The sequence below is a fragment of the Pan paniscus genome, chromosome X (genome assembly GCF_029289425.2).
Source record: "Pan paniscus chromosome X, NHGRI_mPanPan1-v2.0_pri, whole genome shotgun sequence".
NCBI lineage: Eukaryota > Metazoa > Chordata > Mammalia > Primates > Hominidae > Pan > Pan paniscus.
Genome location: NC_073272.2, coordinates 89952 through 111750, shown reverse-complemented (window position 1 = coordinate 111750; position 21799 = coordinate 89952). Strand labels below are relative to the sequence as shown.

The following is a 21799-nucleotide window of genomic DNA, read 5'->3' as shown; positions in this document are numbered from 1 at the left end:
ACCTTGTGATCCGCCCACCTTGGCCTCCCAAAGTGCTGGGATTACAGGCGTGAGCCACCGCACCCGGCCTCCTGAATTAACATTTTCTAAAGATGCCTCCGGTGTGCTATCCTGAAAGCTGCCAGAGGTGTCTTGGCTGCATTGGTGGTAATAAAATTCATACTCATATTTGACTTTAATGATGTTCATTTATTTAAACGATCTGTATGAATTCGGTGATTTTGTGGATACGCTCCTGACAGACAAGGATTCACAGCCGACGGAAGTCAGGGAGGCTTCCTGCAAATTCTTCATCTCCGTGGGGCCTGCCCGAGCCCTGATCCTGCAGAGCTGTGGGGCTGAGGTAGCCGCCGGTTGTGGTCCAGCACTGCGTCTTTCTGGATGCGGGGCACCTTCATTTCACCGTAGCAACCGGGTACCAAAAGTAGAAGCGGATTTTTGGAAAATGAGTCATGAGGTCCCAAAAAGAACCTATTGCAACATGGACTCCATAACGTTCTTGAGGATCATCCTGAGAAACTGATGTCTCTCGTTAGACAAAGAAATGCACGATTTGCTTGGGAAAGGGGAGTAAAAATGGTGCTGGCATCCATTGGCTGGCTGGGAACTTGAACCAGCAGCTCCAACAAGCGACATGTAGAAAATCAGGTATAGGCCGGGCGCGGTGGCTCACGCCTGTCATGCCAGCACTTCGGGAGGCCGAGGCGGGAGGATCACCTGAGGTCAGGAGATCGAGACCAGCCTGGCCAACATGGTGAAACCCCGTCTCTGCTAAAAACACAAAAATTATCCGGGTGTGGTGGCAGGCACCTGCAATCCCAGCTACTTGGGAGGCTGAGGCAGGAGAATTTGCTGGAACCCGGGAGGTGGAGGTTGCAGTGAGCCAGGATCACACCACTACACTCCAGCCTCGGCAACGAGAGCGAAACTCCGTCTCAAAACATAAATAAAAATACAAATACAAAATTAACCAGGCACGGTGGCACGCACCTGTAATCTCAGCTCCTCGGGAGGCTGAGGCAGGAGAATCACTTGAACCCGGGAGGCAGAGGTTGCAGTGAGCTGAGATCGTGCCATTGCACTCCAGCCTGAACAACAAGAGGGAAAATCCATCTCAAAAAAAAAAAAAAAAAAAAGTATTTGCAGGATCTGCGTCTGAAACTAGGACCGTTCACGCTTCAGAGGCAGAAAGAAACCTGTGCAGAAAACCTGTGTGCGAGTCTCCCACACGGACTGGGGGCGCCTTCCGTGGGGTGGGGTCTCCCTTGTACCTGTAGGACTTTAATTCACGGAGGTGACCGGGACTAGCACAGAGAGGCCACTGAAAGAAGAAATTACTCCTGACCCTTCCCGAGAGAAGAGGCTGCCACACCACGCCGGGCACAAGCGGATACCTGGGTTTGGCTCGGGAGGCAGGAATGAACGAGGGAATAGCCCAGGCCACAGCCTTCAAGGGGCTTCCGCAGAACGGGGCAACAGGACTAGGGAACGGCTGAGGATTGACAACTTTTGAACACTTCAGCAGGACTCTGGGCTGGGGGGCTGGCTCTACCGGGCTGGGACCCAGCCAGGAATGATTTAGGGCCAGGGAAATACTGGCTTGAGGCCAGGTGCGGTGGCTCACGCCTGTGATCCCAGCACTTTGGGAGGCCAATGCGGATGGATCACCTGAGGTCGGGAGTTCAAGACCAGCCTGGGCAACATGGTGAAACCCCATCTCTGCTAAAAATACAAAAATTAGCCAGGCGTGGTGGCAGGCACCTGCAATCCCAGCTACTCAGGAGGCTGAGGCACAAGAATTGCTTGAACCTGGGAGGCAGAGGTTGCAGTGAGCTGAGACTGCGCCACTGCACTCCAACCTGGGCGACAGAGCGAGACTGCATCTCAGACAGAGCGAGACTGCATCTCAAACATAATACTCCTACTACTACTAATAATAATAATTAGCTGGGCATGGTGGTGTACACCTATACTCCCAGTTACTTGGGAAGCTGAGGCGGGAGGATTGCTTCAGCCCAGGCGTTGAAGGTTACAGTGAGCTATGACTGTGCCCCTACTACACACCAGCCTGAGCAACAGAGCCAGATCCCATCTCTACCAAAAAAAACAATTAGCTGTGGGTGTAGTGGCTGACGCCTGAGGTCCTGGCTGTGGCAGAGGTTGAGGTGGGAGGATCAATTGAGCCCAGGAGTTTGAGACCACCCTGGACAACATAGCCAGACCACGTCTCTACAAAAAAATAAAATTACCTGGGCATGGTGGTGCCTGCCTGTGATCCTGGCTACTCTGGAAGCTAAGGTGGGAGGATCACTGGAGCCCAGGAATTTGAGACCAGACTGTGCAACGTGGTGAAACCCTGAGTCTACCAAAAATACAAAAATTAGCCAGCAGTGGGGGTGTGTCCCTGGAGTCCCAGCTACACGGGAGGCTGAGCTGAGAGGATCACTTGAGCCCAGGAGGTTGAGGCTGCAGTGAGCTATGACTGTACCACTGCTCTCCAGCCTGGGTGACAGAGTAAGACCCTGTCCCTAAACATAATTTAAAGAAATATCGGCGGCTGGGCACAGTGGCTTACGCCTGTCATCCCAGCACTTTGGGAGGTCGAGGCGGGCAGATCACCTGAGTTCGGAAGCTTGAGACCGGCCTGACCAACGTGGAGAAACCCCGTCTCTACTAAAAATACGAAATTAGCCGGGCGTGGTGGCACATGCCTGTCATCCCAGCTACTCGGGAGGCGGAGGCAGGAGAATTGCTTGAACCTGGGAGGCGGAGGTTGCGGTGAGCCGAGATCTCGCCGTTGCACTCCAGCCTGGGCGACAGAGTGAGACTCCTTCTCAAAAAAAAGTATATATATACGCATATATATATACATACACACACACATATATATGTATACATGTGTGTATATACACACATACATGCATACACACATATACATGTATATACATGCATACACACATACATGTATACATACACGTATACAGGTATGCACACATACATATATACACATATACACATGTATAAACACATATACATACATATATACACAGATATATACACATATATACACACACACACATACACACAGACACATAAACACACACATATATATACACACATATATATATATAGGCTTGGTGTGAGAACTAGCCGAGGGGTTGGCTGACAGGGGAGGCTGGCCCCTAAGTGGGCTGTCACTGTGTTTAGTAATTCGTGAGCTGTGGGAGGACAGTGTCTCCCTGGGTCTGTAAGGGCTCCAGACGCCACAGCAAGGAGAATACAGAAATAAGAAAACATATTATGGGCTGCCATGGTGGTTCTTGACTGTCATCCCAGCACTTTGGGGGGCTGAGGTGGGAGGATCACTTGAGGCCAGGAGTTCAAGACCAACCTGGCCAACATAGAGAGACCCCATCTTTTTTTTTTTTTTTTTTTCTTTGAGATGGAGTCTCGCTCTGTCGCCCAGGCTGGAGTGCAGTGGCGCGATCTCAGCTCACTGCAACCTCCACCTCCCGGGTTCACGCCATTCTCCTGCCTCAGCCTCCTGAGTAGCTGGGACTACAGGTACCCATCACGCACCCAGCTAATTTCTGTGTTTTTAGTAGAGACGGGGTTTCACCATGTTGGTCAGGCTGGTCTCGAACTCCTGACCTCATGATCCACCCACCTTGGCCTCCCAAAGTGCTGGGATGACAGGCGTGAGTCACTGCGCACCTGGCTGTTTTTTTTTCTTTTGAGATGGAGTCTCGGTCTATCATTCAGACTGGAGTGCAGTGGCACGATGTCAGCTCAATGCAACCTCCACCTCCTGGCTTCAAGCAGTTCTCCTGCCTGAGCCTCCCGAGTAACTGGGACTACAGGCGCTGCCACACACCCAGCTAACTTTTGTATTTTTAGTAGAGACGGGGTTTCACCATGTTGGCCAGGCTGCTCTCAACCTCCTGACCTCATGATCCACCCACCTCGGCCTCCCAAAGTGCTGGGAAGACAGGCGAAGTCACCACGCCCAGCCACCCCATCTCTATTTTAAAGAAAAAGAAAACGTATTATCATCGGTCCTATGATCACCAATATTTGGCCCAAACAAAGTCACAATACTTGGAAAGTCGGGGGTGAAACTGCAGCCGCCGCGCCCCGAACTTCAGAAGGGTCCCGTCAGCACCACAGCAGCTTCTGATTGAGCGCGATGACGTCACTGACGAAGCCGTCTGCGCCGATGAAGTCCCCCGCGATGATGTTGGTGCACCGTGAACCCGGCCCCGGGCACTGCTCTCGGACCCACGCGCTGAGCCGCGGAAGGTTGGGCAGCGTCATCTTCTCCAGGGACTCGGACGGGTGTGCCAGAACGTACTGCAGGTTCTCCGTGAGGTTGATGCCAGCCACGAACAACCCTCCTGCAGCGGTGAGGGTGGGGAGAGGTTACACGGTCACGGGCCTCACCTGCCTGTTTCTCCCTCCTAGTCACGTTATTAGAGGTTCACATCTCAGGAATCAAGACTTGAAAGCACCATGTCCAACCAGGAAATTAGGTGAACTTTGCTTATAAAGCGTGGTGGGCTGCAGACAACCCCAAAGATGCTCACGTCGTAACACCGTGTGGGAGACAGAATAATGGCCCCAAAGATGTCCACATCCTAATCCCCATGTGGGAGACAGAATAACAGCCCCAAAGATGTCCACGTCCTAATCCCCATGAGGTAGACAGAATAATGGCCCCAAAGATGTCCACATCCCAATCCCCACGTGGTACACGGAATAATGGCCCCAAAGATGTCCACATCCCAATCCCCACGTGGTACACGGAATAATGGCCCCAAAGATGTCCACATCCTAATTCCATGTGGGAGACAGAATAATGGCCCCAAAGATGTCCACATCCTAATCCCCATGTGGGAGACAGAATAATGGCCCCAAAGATGTCCACGTCCTAATCCCATGTGGGAGACAGAATAACAGCCCCAAAGATGTCCACATCCTAATCCCCATGTGGGAGACAGAATAATGGCCCCAAAGATGTCCACGTCCTAATCCCATGTGGGAGACAGAATAACAGCCCCAAAGATGTCCACATCCTAATCCCCATGTGGGAGACAGAATAATGGCCCCAAAGATGTCCACATCCTAATCCCCATGTGGGAGACAGAATAATGGCCCCAAAGATGTCCACATCCCAATCCCCACGTGGTACAGGGAATAATGGCCCCAAAGATGTCCACGTCCTAATCCCCATGAGGTAGACAGGATAATGGCCCCAAAGATGTCCACGTCCTAATCCCATGTGGGAGACAGAATAATATGGCCCCAAACATGTCCACATTCTTATCCCCCATGTGATAGACAGGAAGAATGCTGTTGTCTTGGGCACTAAGTCTGTGCCATCTCTTATGAGGCTTATAGAGAGGGTTGACGTTGACCAGTGATTCTCAAAGTGGGGTCCCTGCAATAGTTAGAAATGCAAATTTGGGGGCTCCACCTACATCTGCTGAGCCGGAATCTCCTGCAAGCCGTATTTGAAGAAGCTCCCCCAGAGGTAGGTTTCAGTGCCCCTGTGTTGACCAGCTGGACTGACTCCACGGCCAGAGACGGCAAAGTCAACAGACGTTTATGGCCAAGTTCTCTCAGTGGTTTTTAACACGTATTTCTAGTCTGGGAGCGGTGGCTCATGCCTGTCATCCCAGCACGTTGAGAGGTTGAGGCCGGTGGATCATCTGAGGTCAGGAGTTCAAGACCAGCCTGACCAACACACTGAAACCCTTTCTCTAGTAAAAACACATCCAAAAATTAGCTCAGCATGGTGGTGCGTGCCTGTAATCCCAGCTACTCGGGACACTGAGGCAGGAGAATCGCTTGAACCTGGGAGGTGGAGGTTGCAGTGAGCCGAGATCGCGCCATTGCACTCCAGCCTGGGTGACAGAGCAAGACTCTGTCTCAAAAACAAAACAAAACAAACACACAAAAAAAGGCCGGGTGTAGTGGCTCATGCCTGTCATCCCACCACTTTGGGAGACCAAGGCGGGCGGATCACCTGAGGTCGGGAGTTCGAGACCAGCCTGACCAACATGGAGAAACCCCGTCTCTACTAAAACTAAAAAAATTAGCTGGGTGTGGTGGGAGGCTGAGGCGGGAGAATTGCTCGAACCCAGGAGGCGAAGGCTGCAGTGAGCCAAGATCGCGCCATTGCACTCTAGCCTGGGCAACAAGAGCAAAACTCTGTCTCAAAAAACAAACACACAAACAAAAAAATTTTCCGCCTGGCACCGTGGCTCACACCTGTCATCCCAGCACTTTGGGAGACAGAGACGGGTAGATCACGAGGTCAGGAGTTCGAGACCAGCCTGACCAACATGGTGAAACCCTGTCTCTACTAAAAATACAAAAAAAAAAAATTAGCCGGGTGTGGTGACGGGCGCCTGTAATCCCAGCTACTCAGGAGGCTGAGGCAGGAGAAAGGCTTGAACCTGGGAGGCAGAGGTTGCAGTGAGCTGAGATCGTGCCATTGCACTCCAGCCTGGGCAACAAGAACGAAAGTCTCTCAAAAAAAAAAAAAAAAAAAACACACAAACAAAAAACAGACTTTTCTGCCTGGCATCGTGGCTCACGCCTGTCATCCCAGCACTTTGGGAGACCGAGACGGGTGAATCACAAGGTCAGGAGTTCGAGACCAGCCTGACCAACATGGTGAAACCCTGTCTCTACTAAAAATACAAAAAAAATTAGCCGGGTGTGGTGGCGGGCGCCTGTAATCCCAGCTACTCAGGAGGCTGAGGCAGGAGAATGGCCTGCACCCGGGAGGCGGAGGTTGCAGTGAGCCGAGATCGCGCCACTGCACTGCAGCCTGAGCAACAAGAGTGAGACTCCGTCTCAAAAAAAAAAAAAAAAAAAGACATTTCTGAAGTCTCTAACCTCGTTCCTGTGTGAGGGCAAGAGACCAAGTTGAAAAAACCTGCTCCTTTGCCCGGCCCGTGACTGGGTTTCATGCTGGCCCCGTGGGAAGCAGCCCTCGCGGCCGTGAAGATCACCTTCAGAGAACCCAGCCCCAGGCTGCAGGACCGAGACGGCCCCACCTGCCACCGTCCCCGCGGGGAGGACCTTCCTCCCTCCCTCCCTCAGGCTCCTGCCTCCGGAGGACACGGGGCCGTGGCTGCCGACGCTGTCTGCACCTCACACCCCCTTGGTGGCTTTTTTACAAAAATTGTGGTGAAATTCACATACAAAAAAGTTACCTTTTTTTTTTTTCCAAGATGGAGTCTCTCTCTGTTGCCCAGGCTGGAGTGCAGTGGCGCGATCTCGGCTCACGGCAGCCTCCGCCCCCGGGTTCAAGCAATTCTCCTGCCTCAGCCTCCCGAGGAGCTGGGATTACAGGTGCACACAACCACGCCCAGCTAAATCTTTTTGTATTTTTACTAGAGATGGGGTTTCACCAGACTGGTCGCAAACTCCTGATCTCAATTAATCCACCTGCCTCGGCCTCCCAAAGTGGTGGGATTACAGGCGTCAGCCACTGCACCGAAATTCACGATTTTAAATTGCACAACTCGGCTGGGAATGGTGGTTCAAGCAGATCGCTTGACCCCAGAAGTTTGATTTTGTCTTGTTTTGTTTTGAGACAGAGTCTCGCTCTGTTGCCCAGGCTGGAGTACACTGGCTCGATCTCGGCCCACTGCAACCTCCGCCTTCCTGGTTGAAGTGATTCCCCTGCCTCAGCCTCCTGAGTAGCTGGGATTACAGGCACGCATCACCATGCCTGGCTAATTTTTCTCTTTTTTGTTTTGTTTTGAGATGGAGTCTTGCTCCTGTCACCCAGGCTGGAGTGCAGTGGTGCGATCATGGATCACAGCAACCTCCGCCTCCTGGATTCAAGCATTTCTCCTGCCTCAGCCTCCCAAGTAGATGGGATTACAGGTGCCTATTTTTTTTTTTTTTGAGACAGAGTTCCGCTCTGTCGCCCAGGCTGGAGTTCAGTGGCGTGATCTCGGCTCACTGCAAGCTCCGCCTCCCGAGTTCACACCATTCTCCTACCTCAGCCTCCCGAGTAGCTGGGATTACAGGCACCCGCCACCACGCCCGGCTAATGTTTTGTATTTTTAGTAGAGACGGGGTTTCTCCATGTTAGCCAGGATGGTCTCGGTCTCCTGACCTCGTGATCCACCCACCTCGGCCTCCCGAAGTGCTGGGATTACAGGTACAGGGATTACCACGCCCGGCTCATGGATTCCTTTTAAATTGTTTTCACGTAAAAGTGAAGGCAAGTCCATGTGGACCCGGCCTGCCGCAGGGCGTCACGGGAGGCTGTGTGGAATCTACCCCCACGAGGGGTGACCTGGTACCTGGGCGGCCGCAGCTCTTCATGGTCTCCAGGTATCGGATGAGGGCCTCGGTCTTCACCCTGTTTCCCCACCAGTAGGGGACTCCTGGCCACAACTCGTGGTGCTGGCGCAAGGAGCTCTCGTCTTCATAGGAGACAATGACCTGCTGGCCCCGGGACCACAGCTGCCGCAGTGTCGGCACCTCCTGCAAAGGACCAGAGTTAAGGGGTGCAGGGGAGAGAGGAGAGCCGGGGACACGGCGGGCACCTGGGAGAGAGGAGGGCCGGGAAGTCGGGACACCGGCCCAACACGAGTATAAACCAAAAATGAAATTCTGGCCGGGCGCGGTGGCTGACGCCTGTAATCCCAGCACTTTGGGAGGCCGAGGTGGGTGGATCACCTGAGGTCAGGAGTTTGAGACCAGCCCGGGCAACGTGGTGAAACCCCATCTCTACTAAAAATACAAAAATTGGCCGGGTGCGGTGGTGCACACCTGTCATCCTGGCTAGTCAGAATGCTGAGGTAGGAGAATCGTTTGAACCTGGGAGGCAGAGGTTGCGGTGAGCCGAGGTTTCCCTATTGCACTCCAGCCTGGGAGACAGAGCGAGACTCCCTCTCAAATAAATAAATTAAGTATGGCCAGGTGCAGGGGCTCATGCCTGTAATCCCAGCACTTTGGGAGGACACGGTGGGAGGATCACTTGAGGCCAGGAATTCGAGCCTGGGCTGCACAGGGTGACCCTGTCTCTATTTTTATATATTTATTTATTTTTATTTTTTATTTTTTGAGACGGATCTCGCTCTGTCTCCCAGGCTGGAGTGCAGTGGCGCGATCTCGGATCACTGCAACCTCCACCCCCCGGGTTCACACCATTCTCCTGCCTCAGCCTCCCGAGTAGCTGGGACTACAGGCGCCCGCCACCACGCCCGGCTAATTGTTCGTATTTTGTTTTAGTAGAGACGGGGTTTCACCATGTTGGCCAGGATGGTCTGGATCTCCTGACCTCGTGATCCGCCCGTCTCGGCCTCCCAAAGTGCTGGGATTACAAGCGTGAACCACGACACCCAGCCTAATTGTTGTATTTTTAGTAGAGACGGGTTTCACCATGTTGGCCAGGTTGGTCTCGATCTCTTGACCTCGTGATCCGCCCACCTCGACCTCCCAAAGTGCTGGGATGACAGGCGTGAGCCACTGCGCCCGGCTGACGCTGCACACATTTCTAAACCCGTCACGGGAAGATCTCACCAGAAGCCACCCCACCGGGTCAGCCAGGGCCCCCCACACTGCGGGAGAGCAGGCAGCCCCCGTTCGACGGCTTCACCTGCTACAAGAATCATGGCAGCACCCACATCCAGGGCACAGCAAAAGGAGTCTGAGGCTGACGATGCCCCTGCCCCGGGACAGACGTGGGGATATCCTTCCCCTCCTCACCCCACGAGGACACAGCATGTCCCCGAAGATGTTCTTGATACAGGCGACCAGGTACTCGTGCAGGTCCTCGCTCAGCCCCTCGAAGTTTCTGCAGGCCAGGATGACCACCTCGCGCGGGTGCCGCTCCAGCCACTCCGAGATTTCCGTGAGCGTGTCCTGGGGAGGGGGGTGCGGGGCTGAGTCCTGCATGACTCCAACACCACAGGGAAGGCCGGGTGCGGCGGCTCACGCCTGTCATCCCAGCAATTTGGGAGGCCGAGGCGGGCGGATCACCTGAGGTTAGGAGTTTGAGACCAGCCTGGCCAACATGGTGAAACCCCGTCTCTACTAAAAATACAAAAATTAGCTGGGCGTGGTGTCGGGCGTCTGTAATCCCAGCTACTTGGAAGGCTGAGGCAGGAGAATTGCCTGAACCCGGGAGGCGGAGGTTGCAGTGAGCTGAGATTGCACCACTGCACTCCAGCCTGGGCGACAGAGCAAGACTCCATCTCCAAAAAAAAAAGCAAAAAAAAAAAAGAAATCTCCGTAACGGATTGCCGGGGTCAGTGTCTCCTGTCTGGTGTATAGGTGATGTCACCCTTCCATTAAAGACCGGGCGTTTCCTGTCCAGATCTGCATGTGGCTGTTTCATCCCCACGGGAGCTTGGCCACCTCCCACTCTCTCCCTTGCATCCCACCTCAGCCCGGCCCCACCTGCACCAGCGCCCGGCCGCCTCCTGCTGTCCCCCTTGTTTCCCACCTCAGCCCGGCCGCACCTGCACCAGCGCCCGGCCGCCTCCCGCTGTCTCCCTTGCTTCCCACCTCAGCCCGGCCGCACCTGCACCAGCGCCTGGCCGCCTCCCACTCTCCCCCTCGCATCCCACCTCAGCCTAGCCGCACCTCCACCAGCGCTGTTGTGTACACCATATGGACAAAGTGCAGGTTCTTCTCCGAGCCCTCCAGCATGTGGGCGATCCGCAGGTCCAGGTACCGCACCCCGGCGTCCAGCTGCTCCGTGACGTCCAGCGCCTGTGGGCAGAGGCTGCTGTCATGTCTGCCTGGCTGAGTGCCGCGTCTGAGGGGCTCAGGAATGGGCTGCGGGGTTGGCCCACCCGCATGTCCTGCTGTCCACTGGGATGTGGATGCCGTAACAACAGCTGTTTGTACGCGCTGGGAGCGCTGCAGCCACGGGCACCTGCATTTGGAAAACCTCATCTCCGGGGACCTGGCCTTTTTTTTTTTTTTTTTTGAGACGGAGTCTCGCTGTGTCGCCCAGGCTGGAGTACAGTGGTGCAATCTGGGCTCACTGCAAGCTCCGCCTCCCGGGTTCACGCCATTCTCCTGCCTGAGCCTCCCGAGTAGCTGGGACTGCAGGCACCCACCACCACGCCCAGCTAATTTTGTTTTGTCTTTTTAGTAGAGACGTGGTTTCAACATGTTAGCCAGGACGGTCTCGATCTCCTGCCCTTGTGATCCACCCACCTTGGCCTCTCAAAGTGCTGGGATTACAGGTGTGAGCCACCGTGCCCGGCCTCTACTAAAAACTTTAAAAATCAGCCTGGGTGTGGTGGTGTACACCTGTAGTCCCAGCTGCCCGGGAGGCTGAGGAAGGAGGATCCTTTGATCCTGGGAGGCCCAGGCTGCAGGAAGCTGAGATCGCACCACCGCACTCCAGCCTGGGTGAGAGAGCGAGACTCCATGTCTAAAGGAATGAATGAATGTTATTATTAGGGAGAAAGGGGCCTGTCTCCCTGTTTCCCAGGGACTAGCAGGTGCCTGACTGCAAACTGCAGACCTGCCTCAGGTCCTAAAGACATGAAAAATGAGTCCTTGTCTGTCTTGAGTGCAGGCATGAAAGGGGTTGTCTCGGCCGGGTGGGGTGGCTCACGCCTGTCATCCCAGCACTTTGGGAGGCTGAGGCAGGCTGATCACGAGGTCAGGAGTTCGAGACCATCCTGGCTAACACAGTGAAACCCTGACTCTACTCGAAATACCAAAAATTAGCTGGGCGTGGTGGCGGGCGCCTGTAGTCCCAGCTGCTCAGGAGGCTGAGGCAGGAGAATGGCATGAACCCGGGAGGCGGAGCTTGCAGTGAGCCGAGATGGCACCAACTGCACTCCAGCCTGGGCGGCAGTGAGACTCCGTCTCAAAAAAAAAAAAAAAAAAAGAAAGAAAGAAAAAGAAAGGTGTTGTCTCTGCTGGGATGCAACAGGGCGAGACCCTCTCCCTCTGCAGCTCTCAGTGGCGGCCTGAGATGCTCACAGCATTAGCTTTATGCCATTTAATAAAATGCTGGCCGGGCGCGGTGGCTCACGCCTGTAATCCCAGCACTTTCGGAGGCCGGGGCGGGCAGATCATGAGGTCAGGAGATCAAGACCATCCTGACTAACACGGTAAAACCCCATCTCTACTAAAAATACAAAAAATTAGCCAGGTGTGGTGACAGGTGCCTGTAGACCCAGGTACTTAGGAGGATGAGGCAGGAGAATCGCTTGAACCCAGGCAGCAGAGGTTGCAGTGAGCCGAGATCACGCCACTGCACTCCAGCCTGGGTAAGAAGAGTGAGACCCTGTCTCAAAAAATAAATAAATAACAACATTGTTCCCCTCTCTTCCACCTCTGGGGAGGGGTTCTGGGTGGGCAGCAGGTTTTGTTTTAATCCTGTCTCCGCAGCTGGGATAGGAACCTGCCTCCTGAGCCCACAGGGCACCACTCAAACCCTACCTGGGTGACGGGCCATTTCAGCACCACGGGGCCGTGGGCCCCACCCGGCTGACAGGCCAGGTCAGCAGCACGGGGCACAGACCGTACCTGGGTGACGGACCACTTCAGCACGACAGGGCGCGTGATGCAGGGCAAGGCCTTGTTCAGCAGCTGCAGCAGCCAGGACTCCTCGTGCGAAATGGGGGACTTCTTGTTCAGGCAGTACGTCATCGTGTCGTGGCTCCCTGAGAGCAAAGCACACACGCGGACATGTCACCACGAGTCCGTCCCCGCCACCTGCTGTGAGTCGCTCCATAGCCTGCCTACAGCACAGGCACAGGTATGGCGGGAGGGGTGCACGCTGACCCCCAAAACTCACGTCCACTGGAACCTGGGAACACGACCTGTGTTGAAACAGGGTCTCTGCAGATATCGTTAGGTTGAAATGAGATCATCCTGGAGTAGGGCGGGCCCCCAAATCCAGTGACAGGTGTCCATCTAAGACACAAGAGGAGACAGACACAGAGAAGGAGGCCTCGTGGAGACGGAGGCAGAGACTGGAGTGATGCGGCCACAAGCCCAGGGATGCCTGGAGCCCCCAGGAGCTGGGAGAGGCAGGAAGGATCCCCCACTCTAGAGCCTCTAGAAGGAACGGAATACAATTTCAATGACTTGAGTGGTGATCCCCAAAATAGCTGTTCAAGTCCTAACCCCCTGCCCAGAACCTGTGAATGGGATCCTGTTTGGAAATAGGGTCTTTACACATGCTCTCAAAATGCTCAAGATGAAGTCATCTTGGCTTTGTGCTGGGTCCTAAATGCAATGACAGGTGTCCTTAGGAGACACAGACCCAGAGGAGGAGGCCACGTGGAGACGGAGGCAGAGACTGGAGTGATGCGGCCACAAGCCCAGGGATGCCTGGAGCCCCCAGGAGCTGGGAGAGGCAGGAAGGGCCCTCCCCTAGAGCCTCAGGAGGACGTGTGGTCCTGCCCATATCTTGACTTCAGATTTGTGTATCTAGAACTGGGAGAGAGTAAATTTCTGTTCTTTGCCGCCTCCTGACGTGTGGTCACTTGTTATGGTCACCGCAAGAAACACAGACCTTTGTAGAGTTTGACTGATGGCTGACGTTTGCATTTCCTGCCTATGACACGTAGTTGTTATTTCTTAAATATAGATATAAATATATCTATATTTAAAATATATATATCTATATTTAAAATATATATATATCTATATTTAAAATATATATATTTAAGATATATGAGACACATATCTATATATAAACATATATAGTATATATATCTATATATAAACATATAGTATATATATCTATATATAAACATATATAGATATATTTACATAAATACATATTTTTTGCATAAATATGTATTTATATAAATATATAAAATCTATATTCACATATGTGTTTATAAATATATAAACATACTTATGTATCATATATAAATATATATATTTTTATATTATACATTTACTTATTTATATATTTGTATATATAAATATAAATATGTATATTTATATATAAATATGTACACTTACATATAAATGTGTGTGTGTGTATATATATTTGCAGAGATGGGGCCTCACTATGTTGCCCAGGCTGCTCTCAAACTCCTAAACTCAAGTGATCCTCCTGCCTTGGCTTCCCAAAGTGCTGGGATTACAGGCGTGAGCCACCATGCCCGGCCTTCCCCCTTTAAATCCCCTGAGGAACGTGAAGCCCCTTTACATCCTCTGAAGAACGTGGACCCCCTTTAAATCCCCAGACCCAGAGAGGCATTGGAACGAAGCCACAGTCGCCTGCTCCCCCGATCTTGAGCTAAGGTATTAAGGAAGGAGACCAGTACTTCTCCTGCTGCCCCCTACCCCCACCTTGCCTAGTTTATAAGACAGGAGAAAGCAAAAGGTTGGAAAGAAACAGAAGTAAGATAAATAGCCAGACAACCTTGGCACCACCACCCGGCCCTGGGAGTTAAAATAATAATAATATCAATCCATAACCTAAACCACTTCTGTTATCTGTAAATGCCAGACGTTGTATGAAAAAGCGTTACAAAACTTTCTGTTCTGTTAGCTGATGCATGTAGCCCCCAGTCACGTTCCCCACACTTGCCTGATTTATCACGACCCTTTCATGTGGACCCCTTAGAGTTGTAAGCCTTTAAAAAGGCCAAGAATTTCTTTTTTAGGGAGCTCGGCTCTTAAGATGTGAGTCTGCCGAAGCTCCCGCCCAAAGAAACCTCTTCTTTCTTTAATCCGGTGTCTGAGGAGTTTTGTGTGCGGCTGGTCCTGCTACAGTATCACCCCTGGCAGCTACTTACGAGGTCAGCTCTAGACTGACGGATGCCCTGCATCTCTACAAATTAACCTAAGACGTCGGGTGCAGTAGCTCATGTCTGCAATGCCAGCACTTTGGGAGGCCGAGGCGGGTGGATTGCCTGAGGTCGGGAGTTCGAGACCAGCCTGACCAACGTGGTGAAACCCCATCTCTGCTAAAAATACAAAAATTAGTCAGGCGTGGTGGCGCGTGCCTGTAATCCCAGCTACTCGGGAGGCTGAGGCAGGAGAATCGCTGGAACCCAGGAGGCGGAGGTTGCGATGAGCTGAGATGGAGCCACTGCACTCCAGCCTGGGCGACAAGAGCAAAACTCCATCTCAAAAAAAAAAAAAGTAACCTCAGGGTGTCACACTGGGGCACCATAACTCATTCCCTACATTGCAAGGAAGAACGCGATCAGTGCTCGATGCCACTTCAGTAACCCACATGAATTCCTGAAAAACAGCTTTCATCATCACCCCCTCTCCTGATGTGCACTTTCTTTAGAAGCTCCCGTCTCAACGCTGTTGTCCATAGCCACTTCCTAAGGCGAGTTGGAGGGTTTCCTGGGCTGCAGTCCTCAAATGTGGCTCAAGGAAACCCCCTACTTATATTAATTTTGTCTAAGTTTCTTTCCTTAGGTTGACAATACGTATCTGTGTGCATGTGTATGTGTGTCCGTATGCCTATATGTGAGCGTGCATGTGTGTGCCTGTGTTTAAACATGTGTGTACCTGTGTTCCTGTGTGCATGGACATGTGTGTATGTGTGTGCGTGTGTACACGTGTGCAGTGCATGTGTGCCTGTGTACACATGTGTGCCTGTGTACACGTGTGTATATGTGCATTCATGTATGTCTGTGAATAGGTGCAAATGTGTGTACATCTGTATGTCTGTGTGCATGCATGTACGTGTGTACACGTGTATACATGCATTGCATAGACGTGTCTCTGCGTGCATAGGTGCAAATGTTTATGTGTGCATGTGTGTCTGTGCATGTACATGTGTACACCTGTGTATATCTGCAGGTGTATATATGTGTGCATAGGTGCAAATGTATATACATGTGTGCATATGTGTACACACCCGCACATGTGCATGCATGTGTATGTGCATCCATGTGTGTATGAGCCTATGTGCATGTATACATGTGTGCATTAGTATGTATGTGCCTACATCCATGTATACATGTGCCTGCATGTGTGTACACCTGTGTGTGTGCATGTATATGCATCCACGTGCATATGTGTGGGGATGTGCATGTGTGCATGCATGTGTGTGTGTGTGCGTGCATGTGTGTGTGTGTCTGTGTGTGTGCCTGCATGTGTGCCTATGTGCACCTATGTATGTGATATGGCTTGGCTGTGTCCCCACTCAAATCTCATCTTGAATTGTAGCTCCCATAATTCCCATCTGTCATGGGAGGGACCTGGTGGGAGGTCACCGAATCATGGGGCGGGTCTGTCCCATGCTGTTCTCGTGATCGTGAATAAGTCTCACGAGATCTGATGGTTGTACAAAGGGCAGTTCTCCAGCACACGCTGTTGGCTGCCACCATGTAACACGTGACTTTGCTCCACATTCACCTTCTGCCGTGATTGTGAGGCCTCCCCAGCCAGGTGGAACTGTGAGTCCATTAAACCTCTTTTATAAATTACCCAGTCTCGGGTATGTCTTTGTTAGCAGCGTGAGAACAGACCAACACAGTATGCACGTGCGTATGTGTGGAGATGTGCATATGTGTGTGCATATGTGCATGTGTGTGCATATGTGCATGTGTGTGCATATGTGCATGTGTGCATATGTGCGTGTGTGCATATGTGCATGTGTGTACATGTGCATGTGTGCATATGCCTGTGTATGTGTGCACATGTGTGCATGCCTGTGTGTATGCATGCCTGTGCATGTCCATGACTATGTACATATGTGTATGCACACACGTGTGCACTGTGTGTATGTGTGTGTCCACATCAGTGTGCTTTCTAGGATTTCCCTACACCCAGGATTGCTCCTACAGCCAGCATCCCCACTGGGGAATACAGACGCGACAGCTCCCGCCCCACCCCGCCCTCACCTGGGATAGAGGCAACGGCCCCCGCCCCACCCCACCCTCACCTGGGATGGAGAGGTGGTGGAGGGGCACATCCCAGAGCCGGGGACACAGTGCCGACATCCAGTCCTCGTTGGCATTTCTGCAGTGCAGCCTCGAGAAGCTGTTGGAAGCGCTCACCTGCCCACCCATCAGAGGTGAGCCCTGGGCAACCTGAGGAAGGAGAAGAGGAAAAGAGGTTTTTTATGGTGACTTCAGGTCAGGAGTTCGAGACCAGCCTGGCCAACTCGGCAAAACCCCATCTCTACTAAAAATACAAAAATTAGCTGGGCGTGGTGGTGGGCACCTGTGGCACCTGTAATCCCAGCTACTCGGGAGGCTGAGGCAGGAGAATCGCTTGAACCCGGGAGGTGGAGGTTGCAGTGAGCCGAGATCGCACCACTGCACTCCAGGCTGGGCAACAAGAGTGAAACTCCATATCAAAAAAAAAAAAAAAAAAAAGAGAGAGAGAGAGAGAGGAAAAGGGGTCCTTGGAAGCATTTTTTGCAGCTCCAAAAAATGTTTCTTGTCTAGCGTGAAAGCCCTGGCTCTTAGACCCGGCTTGGCAACCTTTAATATGCAAATGCGAGCCTTTAGCTGGTCCAGCCCACATGGCGATTCCCACCGTTGCCCTCTTGCCCTCGCCCCCACCCGGGCCTGACACCAAGGCCGCCCCCACCCGGGCCTGGCAACACGGCCGCCCCCACCCGGGCCTGACACCACGGCCGCCCCCACCCGGGCCTGACACCACGGCCGCCCCCACCCGGGCCTGACACCACGGCCGCCCCCACCCGTGCCTGGCAACACGGCCGCCCCCACCCGGGCCTGGCAACACGGCCGCCCCCACCCGGGCCTGGCACCACGGCCGCCCCCACTACCCCCAGGCGTGTGGAACATCATGGCGCCCTACATTTGCATATTACGGAACTGGGGTGGGCGGGCCAGGTTTTTCGCGGGCTACGTGAAAGACAGGCCTGGTCAGACCAATCCCCTCAGCGCTATGCAAATGATCACGCCTCCTCCAGGCACCGCATAAGACGGGCTGGTCTCCTACCTGGGGTTTGGAGCCCCCGTCCCTCTGTCTCAGTCCTGGGGAGCCACTTCTTTCTGCCTTCTCGCCTTGTTTTTTTTTTTGTTTTTTTGTTTTTTTTGAGACGTAGTTTCGCTCTTGTTGCCCAGGCTGCAGTGAAATGGCGCGATCTCGGCTCACCGCAACCTCCGCGGTGCTGGGATTACAGGCGTGAGCCACTGCCCGGACCTCCCTTCTTTCCTATTAAACTCTCCGCTCCTTAAAACCACTCAACGTGTGTCCGTGTCGCCTTATTTAATTCGACTCCAGAGGAAGAACCTGGTGTTCCTGCACTCATCAGAGCCATATCACCACTGCACTACAGCCTGGGCGACAGAGCAAGACTCTGCCTCAAAAAAAAAAAAAAAAATATATATATATATATATATACACACACACACACATACACACATAACAGAATATATACATATATACATATTATATACATAACATATACATATATAACATAATATATACATATAATATATATTATACATATATACATATAATATATACATCTATAACATATACATGCATAACATATACACATATATAATATAGACATATAACATACACATAACATATATACATATATACACAACTATATATACATATATAAGTATATATATATAATATACTGTTGAAAATAAGGGAAGTGACCCTTTCCATAAGGACATTTTAGACAACTTGTAAATTCTTTCTCTGCCTCTGAAGCATATATAACTTTTTTGGTTGGTCTTTTTTTTTTTTTTTTGACACAGTTTCGCTCTCGTTGCCCAGGCTGGACTGCAATGGCGCGATCTCGGCTCACTGCAACCTCCGCCTCCCAGGTTCAAGCAATTCTCCTGCCTCAGCCTCCAGAGTAGCTGGGATTACAGGCGCCCGCCACCATACCTGCTTAATTTTTGTATTTTTGGTAGACACGGGGTTTCACTATGTTGGTCAGGCTAGTCTTGAACTCCTGACCTCAGGTGATCTGCCTGCCTCGGCCTCCCAAAGTGCTGGGATTACTGGCGTGAGCCACGGTGCCCAGCTGTATGTACGATTTTTTTTTTTTTTAAAGACAGGGTTTCACTCTTGTTACCCAGGCTGGAGTGCAATGATGCAATCTCGGCTCACTGCAACCTCCGCCTCCCAGGTTCAAGCAATTCTCCTGCCTCAGCCTCCAGAGTAGCTGGGATTACAGGCGCCCGCCACCACACCTGCTTAATTTTTGTATTTTTGGTAGAGACGGGGTTTCACTATGTTGGTCAGGCTAGTCTTGAACTCCTGACCTCAGGTGATCCGCCCGCCTCGGCCTCCCAAAGTGCTGGGATTACTGGCGTGAGCCACGGTGCCCAGCTGTATGTACGATTTTTTTTTTTTTTTTTTTTTTTAAAGACATAGTTTCACTCTTGTTACCCAGGCTGGAGTGCAACGATGCAATCTCGGCTCACTGCAACCTCCGCCTCCCAGGTTCAAGCAATTCTCCTGCCTCAGCCTCCAGAGTAGCTGGGATTACAGGTGTCCGCCACCACACCTGCTTAATTTTTGTATTTTTGGTAGAGACGGGGTTTCACTATGTTGGTCAGGCTAGTCTTGAACTCCTGACCTCAGGTGATCCGCCCGCCTCGGCCTCCCAAAGTGCTGGGATTACTGGCGTGAGCCACGGTGCCCAGCTGTATGTACGATATATATATATTTTTTTTAAAGACAGAGTTTCACTGTTGTTACCCAGGCTGGAGTGCAATGATGCAATCTCGGCTCACTGCAACCTCCACCTCCCAGGTTCAAGCAATTCTCCTGCCTCAGCCTCCAGAGTAGCTGGGATTACAGGCGTCCGCCACCACGCCCGGCAATGTATGTAAGATTTTTAATCATTTAGATTAAAACTGATTAGATTAAAATCATTAGATCTAATTGATTTAATCAAATCAATTAGAATTGTTGATCTTGAGCCCAGAAATCAGCCTGTTGACAGTTTCACATCTGAGGAATGTTTCGTGGTGGACCTGGGGCCTCCTCTTAGAAATGAGACCTGGAGGGGCCGGGCACGGTGGCTCACGCCTGTAATCCCATCACTTTGGGAGGCTGAGGCGGGTGGACCACCTGAGGTCAGGGGTTCGAGACCAGCCTGGCCAACATGGTGAAACCCCATTTCTACTAAAAGTACAAAAAGTAGCCAGCCGTGGTGGCGCACGCCTGTAATCCCAGCTACTCAGGAGGCTGAGGCACAAGAATCGTTTGAACCCGGGAGGCGGGGGCTGTAGTGAGCCACGATCACACCATTGCACTCCAGCCTGGGTGACAAAGTGAGACTCTGTCTCAAGAAAAAAGAAATGGGACAGAGAGGAAGGGAAGAAGCCCCGGCCTCCTGGAGAAGAGACAAACTTCAGCTGACTGCAAACTGCAAACCCACCTTGAGTCCCACACGCAGGGGGAGTTCGGAATTCGAATTGTTGGTCTTGAGCCCAGAATGAAAGGCCTGGTCTCCCTGGGCCGCAAGAAAGGACGAGATTCTCTCGGTCTGCAGCTCCTGCCGGCTGCCCGCGTTGGCTTCACAAGGTTCTGCCATAATCCTGCTGCCTTCTCTTCCACACTGAGGCCAGGCTTCCCAGGTGGCTGCAGATTTTGTTCTTATTTACATCTTCCCAAAAGCCCTTCCTCCCAGACCCTAAGCCAACACCAGCTACATGAACTCAGATCTTCCCCGCTGCCCCGACTGGGAAGCAGGGAGGGAGGGTCCCGGGAGCCCGCTGGGCACAGGAGGAGGAGCCCATTCTTTATCAGCCCGGGGGATGCCAGCTCAGCCTCTTTCTCCAAGAGAAGCAACCACACCTGTACCGCGGCTCCGGGTCCCCAGGAGGGAGCTGGCCCCTTCTCTGCAGCCAGCTGGAAAAGGCCCAGGACGGCTTCCCCTCCCCCTGCACGGCCTCCCCTCCTCTTGCACGGCCCCCCTTCCCCCTGCACGGCCCCCCTTCCCCCTGCACGGACCCCCCTCCGCCTGCACGGACCCCCCTCCCCCTGCACGGACCCCACTCCGCCTGCACGGCCCCCACTCCGCCTGCACGGCCCCCCTCCCCCTGCACGGCTCCCCCTCCCCCTGCACGGCCTCCCTTACCCCTGCAAGGCCCCCCTTCCCCCTGCACGGCCCCCCCTCCCCCTGCACGGCCCCCCCTCCGCCTGCACGGCCCCCCTTACCCCTGCACAGCCTCCCTTACCCCTGCACGGCCCCCCTTCCCCCCTGCACGGCCTCCGCTGCCCCCTGCACGTACCCCGCTCCGCCTGCACGGCCCCCCTCCGCCTGCACGGCCCCCCCTCCCCCCCTCCCCCTGCACGGCCCCCCTCCGCCTGCACGGCTTCCCCTCTGCCTGCATGGCTGTGCAGTGATCCGCCTGGAGCATCCCAGCAGGGCCGCTGTGAGCCTCCGGATGCCCTGGGTCCCCGGGCCGCGGGGTGGAGGGGAGGTTAAAATGCAGGTCTGGGCGGGGCCCGCTGGCTCACGCCTGTAATTCCAGCACTTCAACACTTTGGGAGGCCAAGGCGGGCGGATCACCTGAGGTCAGGAGTTCGAAACCAGCCTGGCCAACATGGCGAAACCCCATCACTGGTAAAAATACAAAAATCATTTAGCCGTGCTGGCGCGCGCCTGTAGTCCCAGCTACTGGGAGGCTGAGGCAGGAGAATCGCTTGAACCCGGGAGGCGGAGGTTGCAGTGAGCCAAGATCGCGCCATTGCACTCCAGCCTTGGTGACAGAGTGAGACTCCCGTTCAAAAACAAAAAGCTTCGTCTCCACATACTCTTATCTTAATGCAGATATTCCTTTCTACTAATAACTCTTTTTTTTCTTCTTTTTTTTTTTTTGTTTCAGAGACAGGGTCTCGCTCTGTTGCGCAGACTGGT

The 21799-nt window shown here is 52.9% G+C and overlaps 1 protein-coding gene across 13 annotated transcripts; it reads right to left on the bottom strand.

Annotated features, from left to right (window-relative positions):
* Nucleotides 1-168: 168 nt before the first annotated feature.
* On the bottom strand, nucleotides 169-20741 carry LOC100969907 (PI-PLC X domain-containing protein 1). 13 transcript variants are annotated; one of them, XR_008622727.3, is made up of 9 exons: nucleotides 20315-20741; nucleotides 16874-17021; nucleotides 12529-12665; nucleotides 10618-10746; nucleotides 9739-9894; nucleotides 8328-8511; nucleotides 4099-4394; nucleotides 2250-2356; nucleotides 169-392 (listed from the first exon to the last, which is right to left on the bottom strand). XR_008622727.3 is itself a non-coding variant. In XM_055106174.3 (7 exons), the coding sequence occupies exons 1-7, from the start codon at nucleotides 20468-20470 to the stop codon at nucleotides 4156-4158; spliced, it is 1149 nt and encodes a 382-aa protein (XP_054962149.2). In that variant the 5' UTR covers nucleotides 20471-20738; the 3' UTR covers nucleotides 169-4155. The 13 variants fall into 13 exon arrangements, 6 of the variants coding, with proteins under 6 accessions (XP_054962149.2, XP_054962151.1, XP_063457744.1 ...); XR_008622724.3 differs by adding an exon at nucleotides 991-1088 and having other exon boundaries at nucleotides 2250-4394; nucleotides 20315-20738; XR_008622723.3 differs by having other exon boundaries at nucleotides 169-2356.
* Between the last annotated feature and the right edge of the window lie 1058 nt (nucleotides 20742-21799).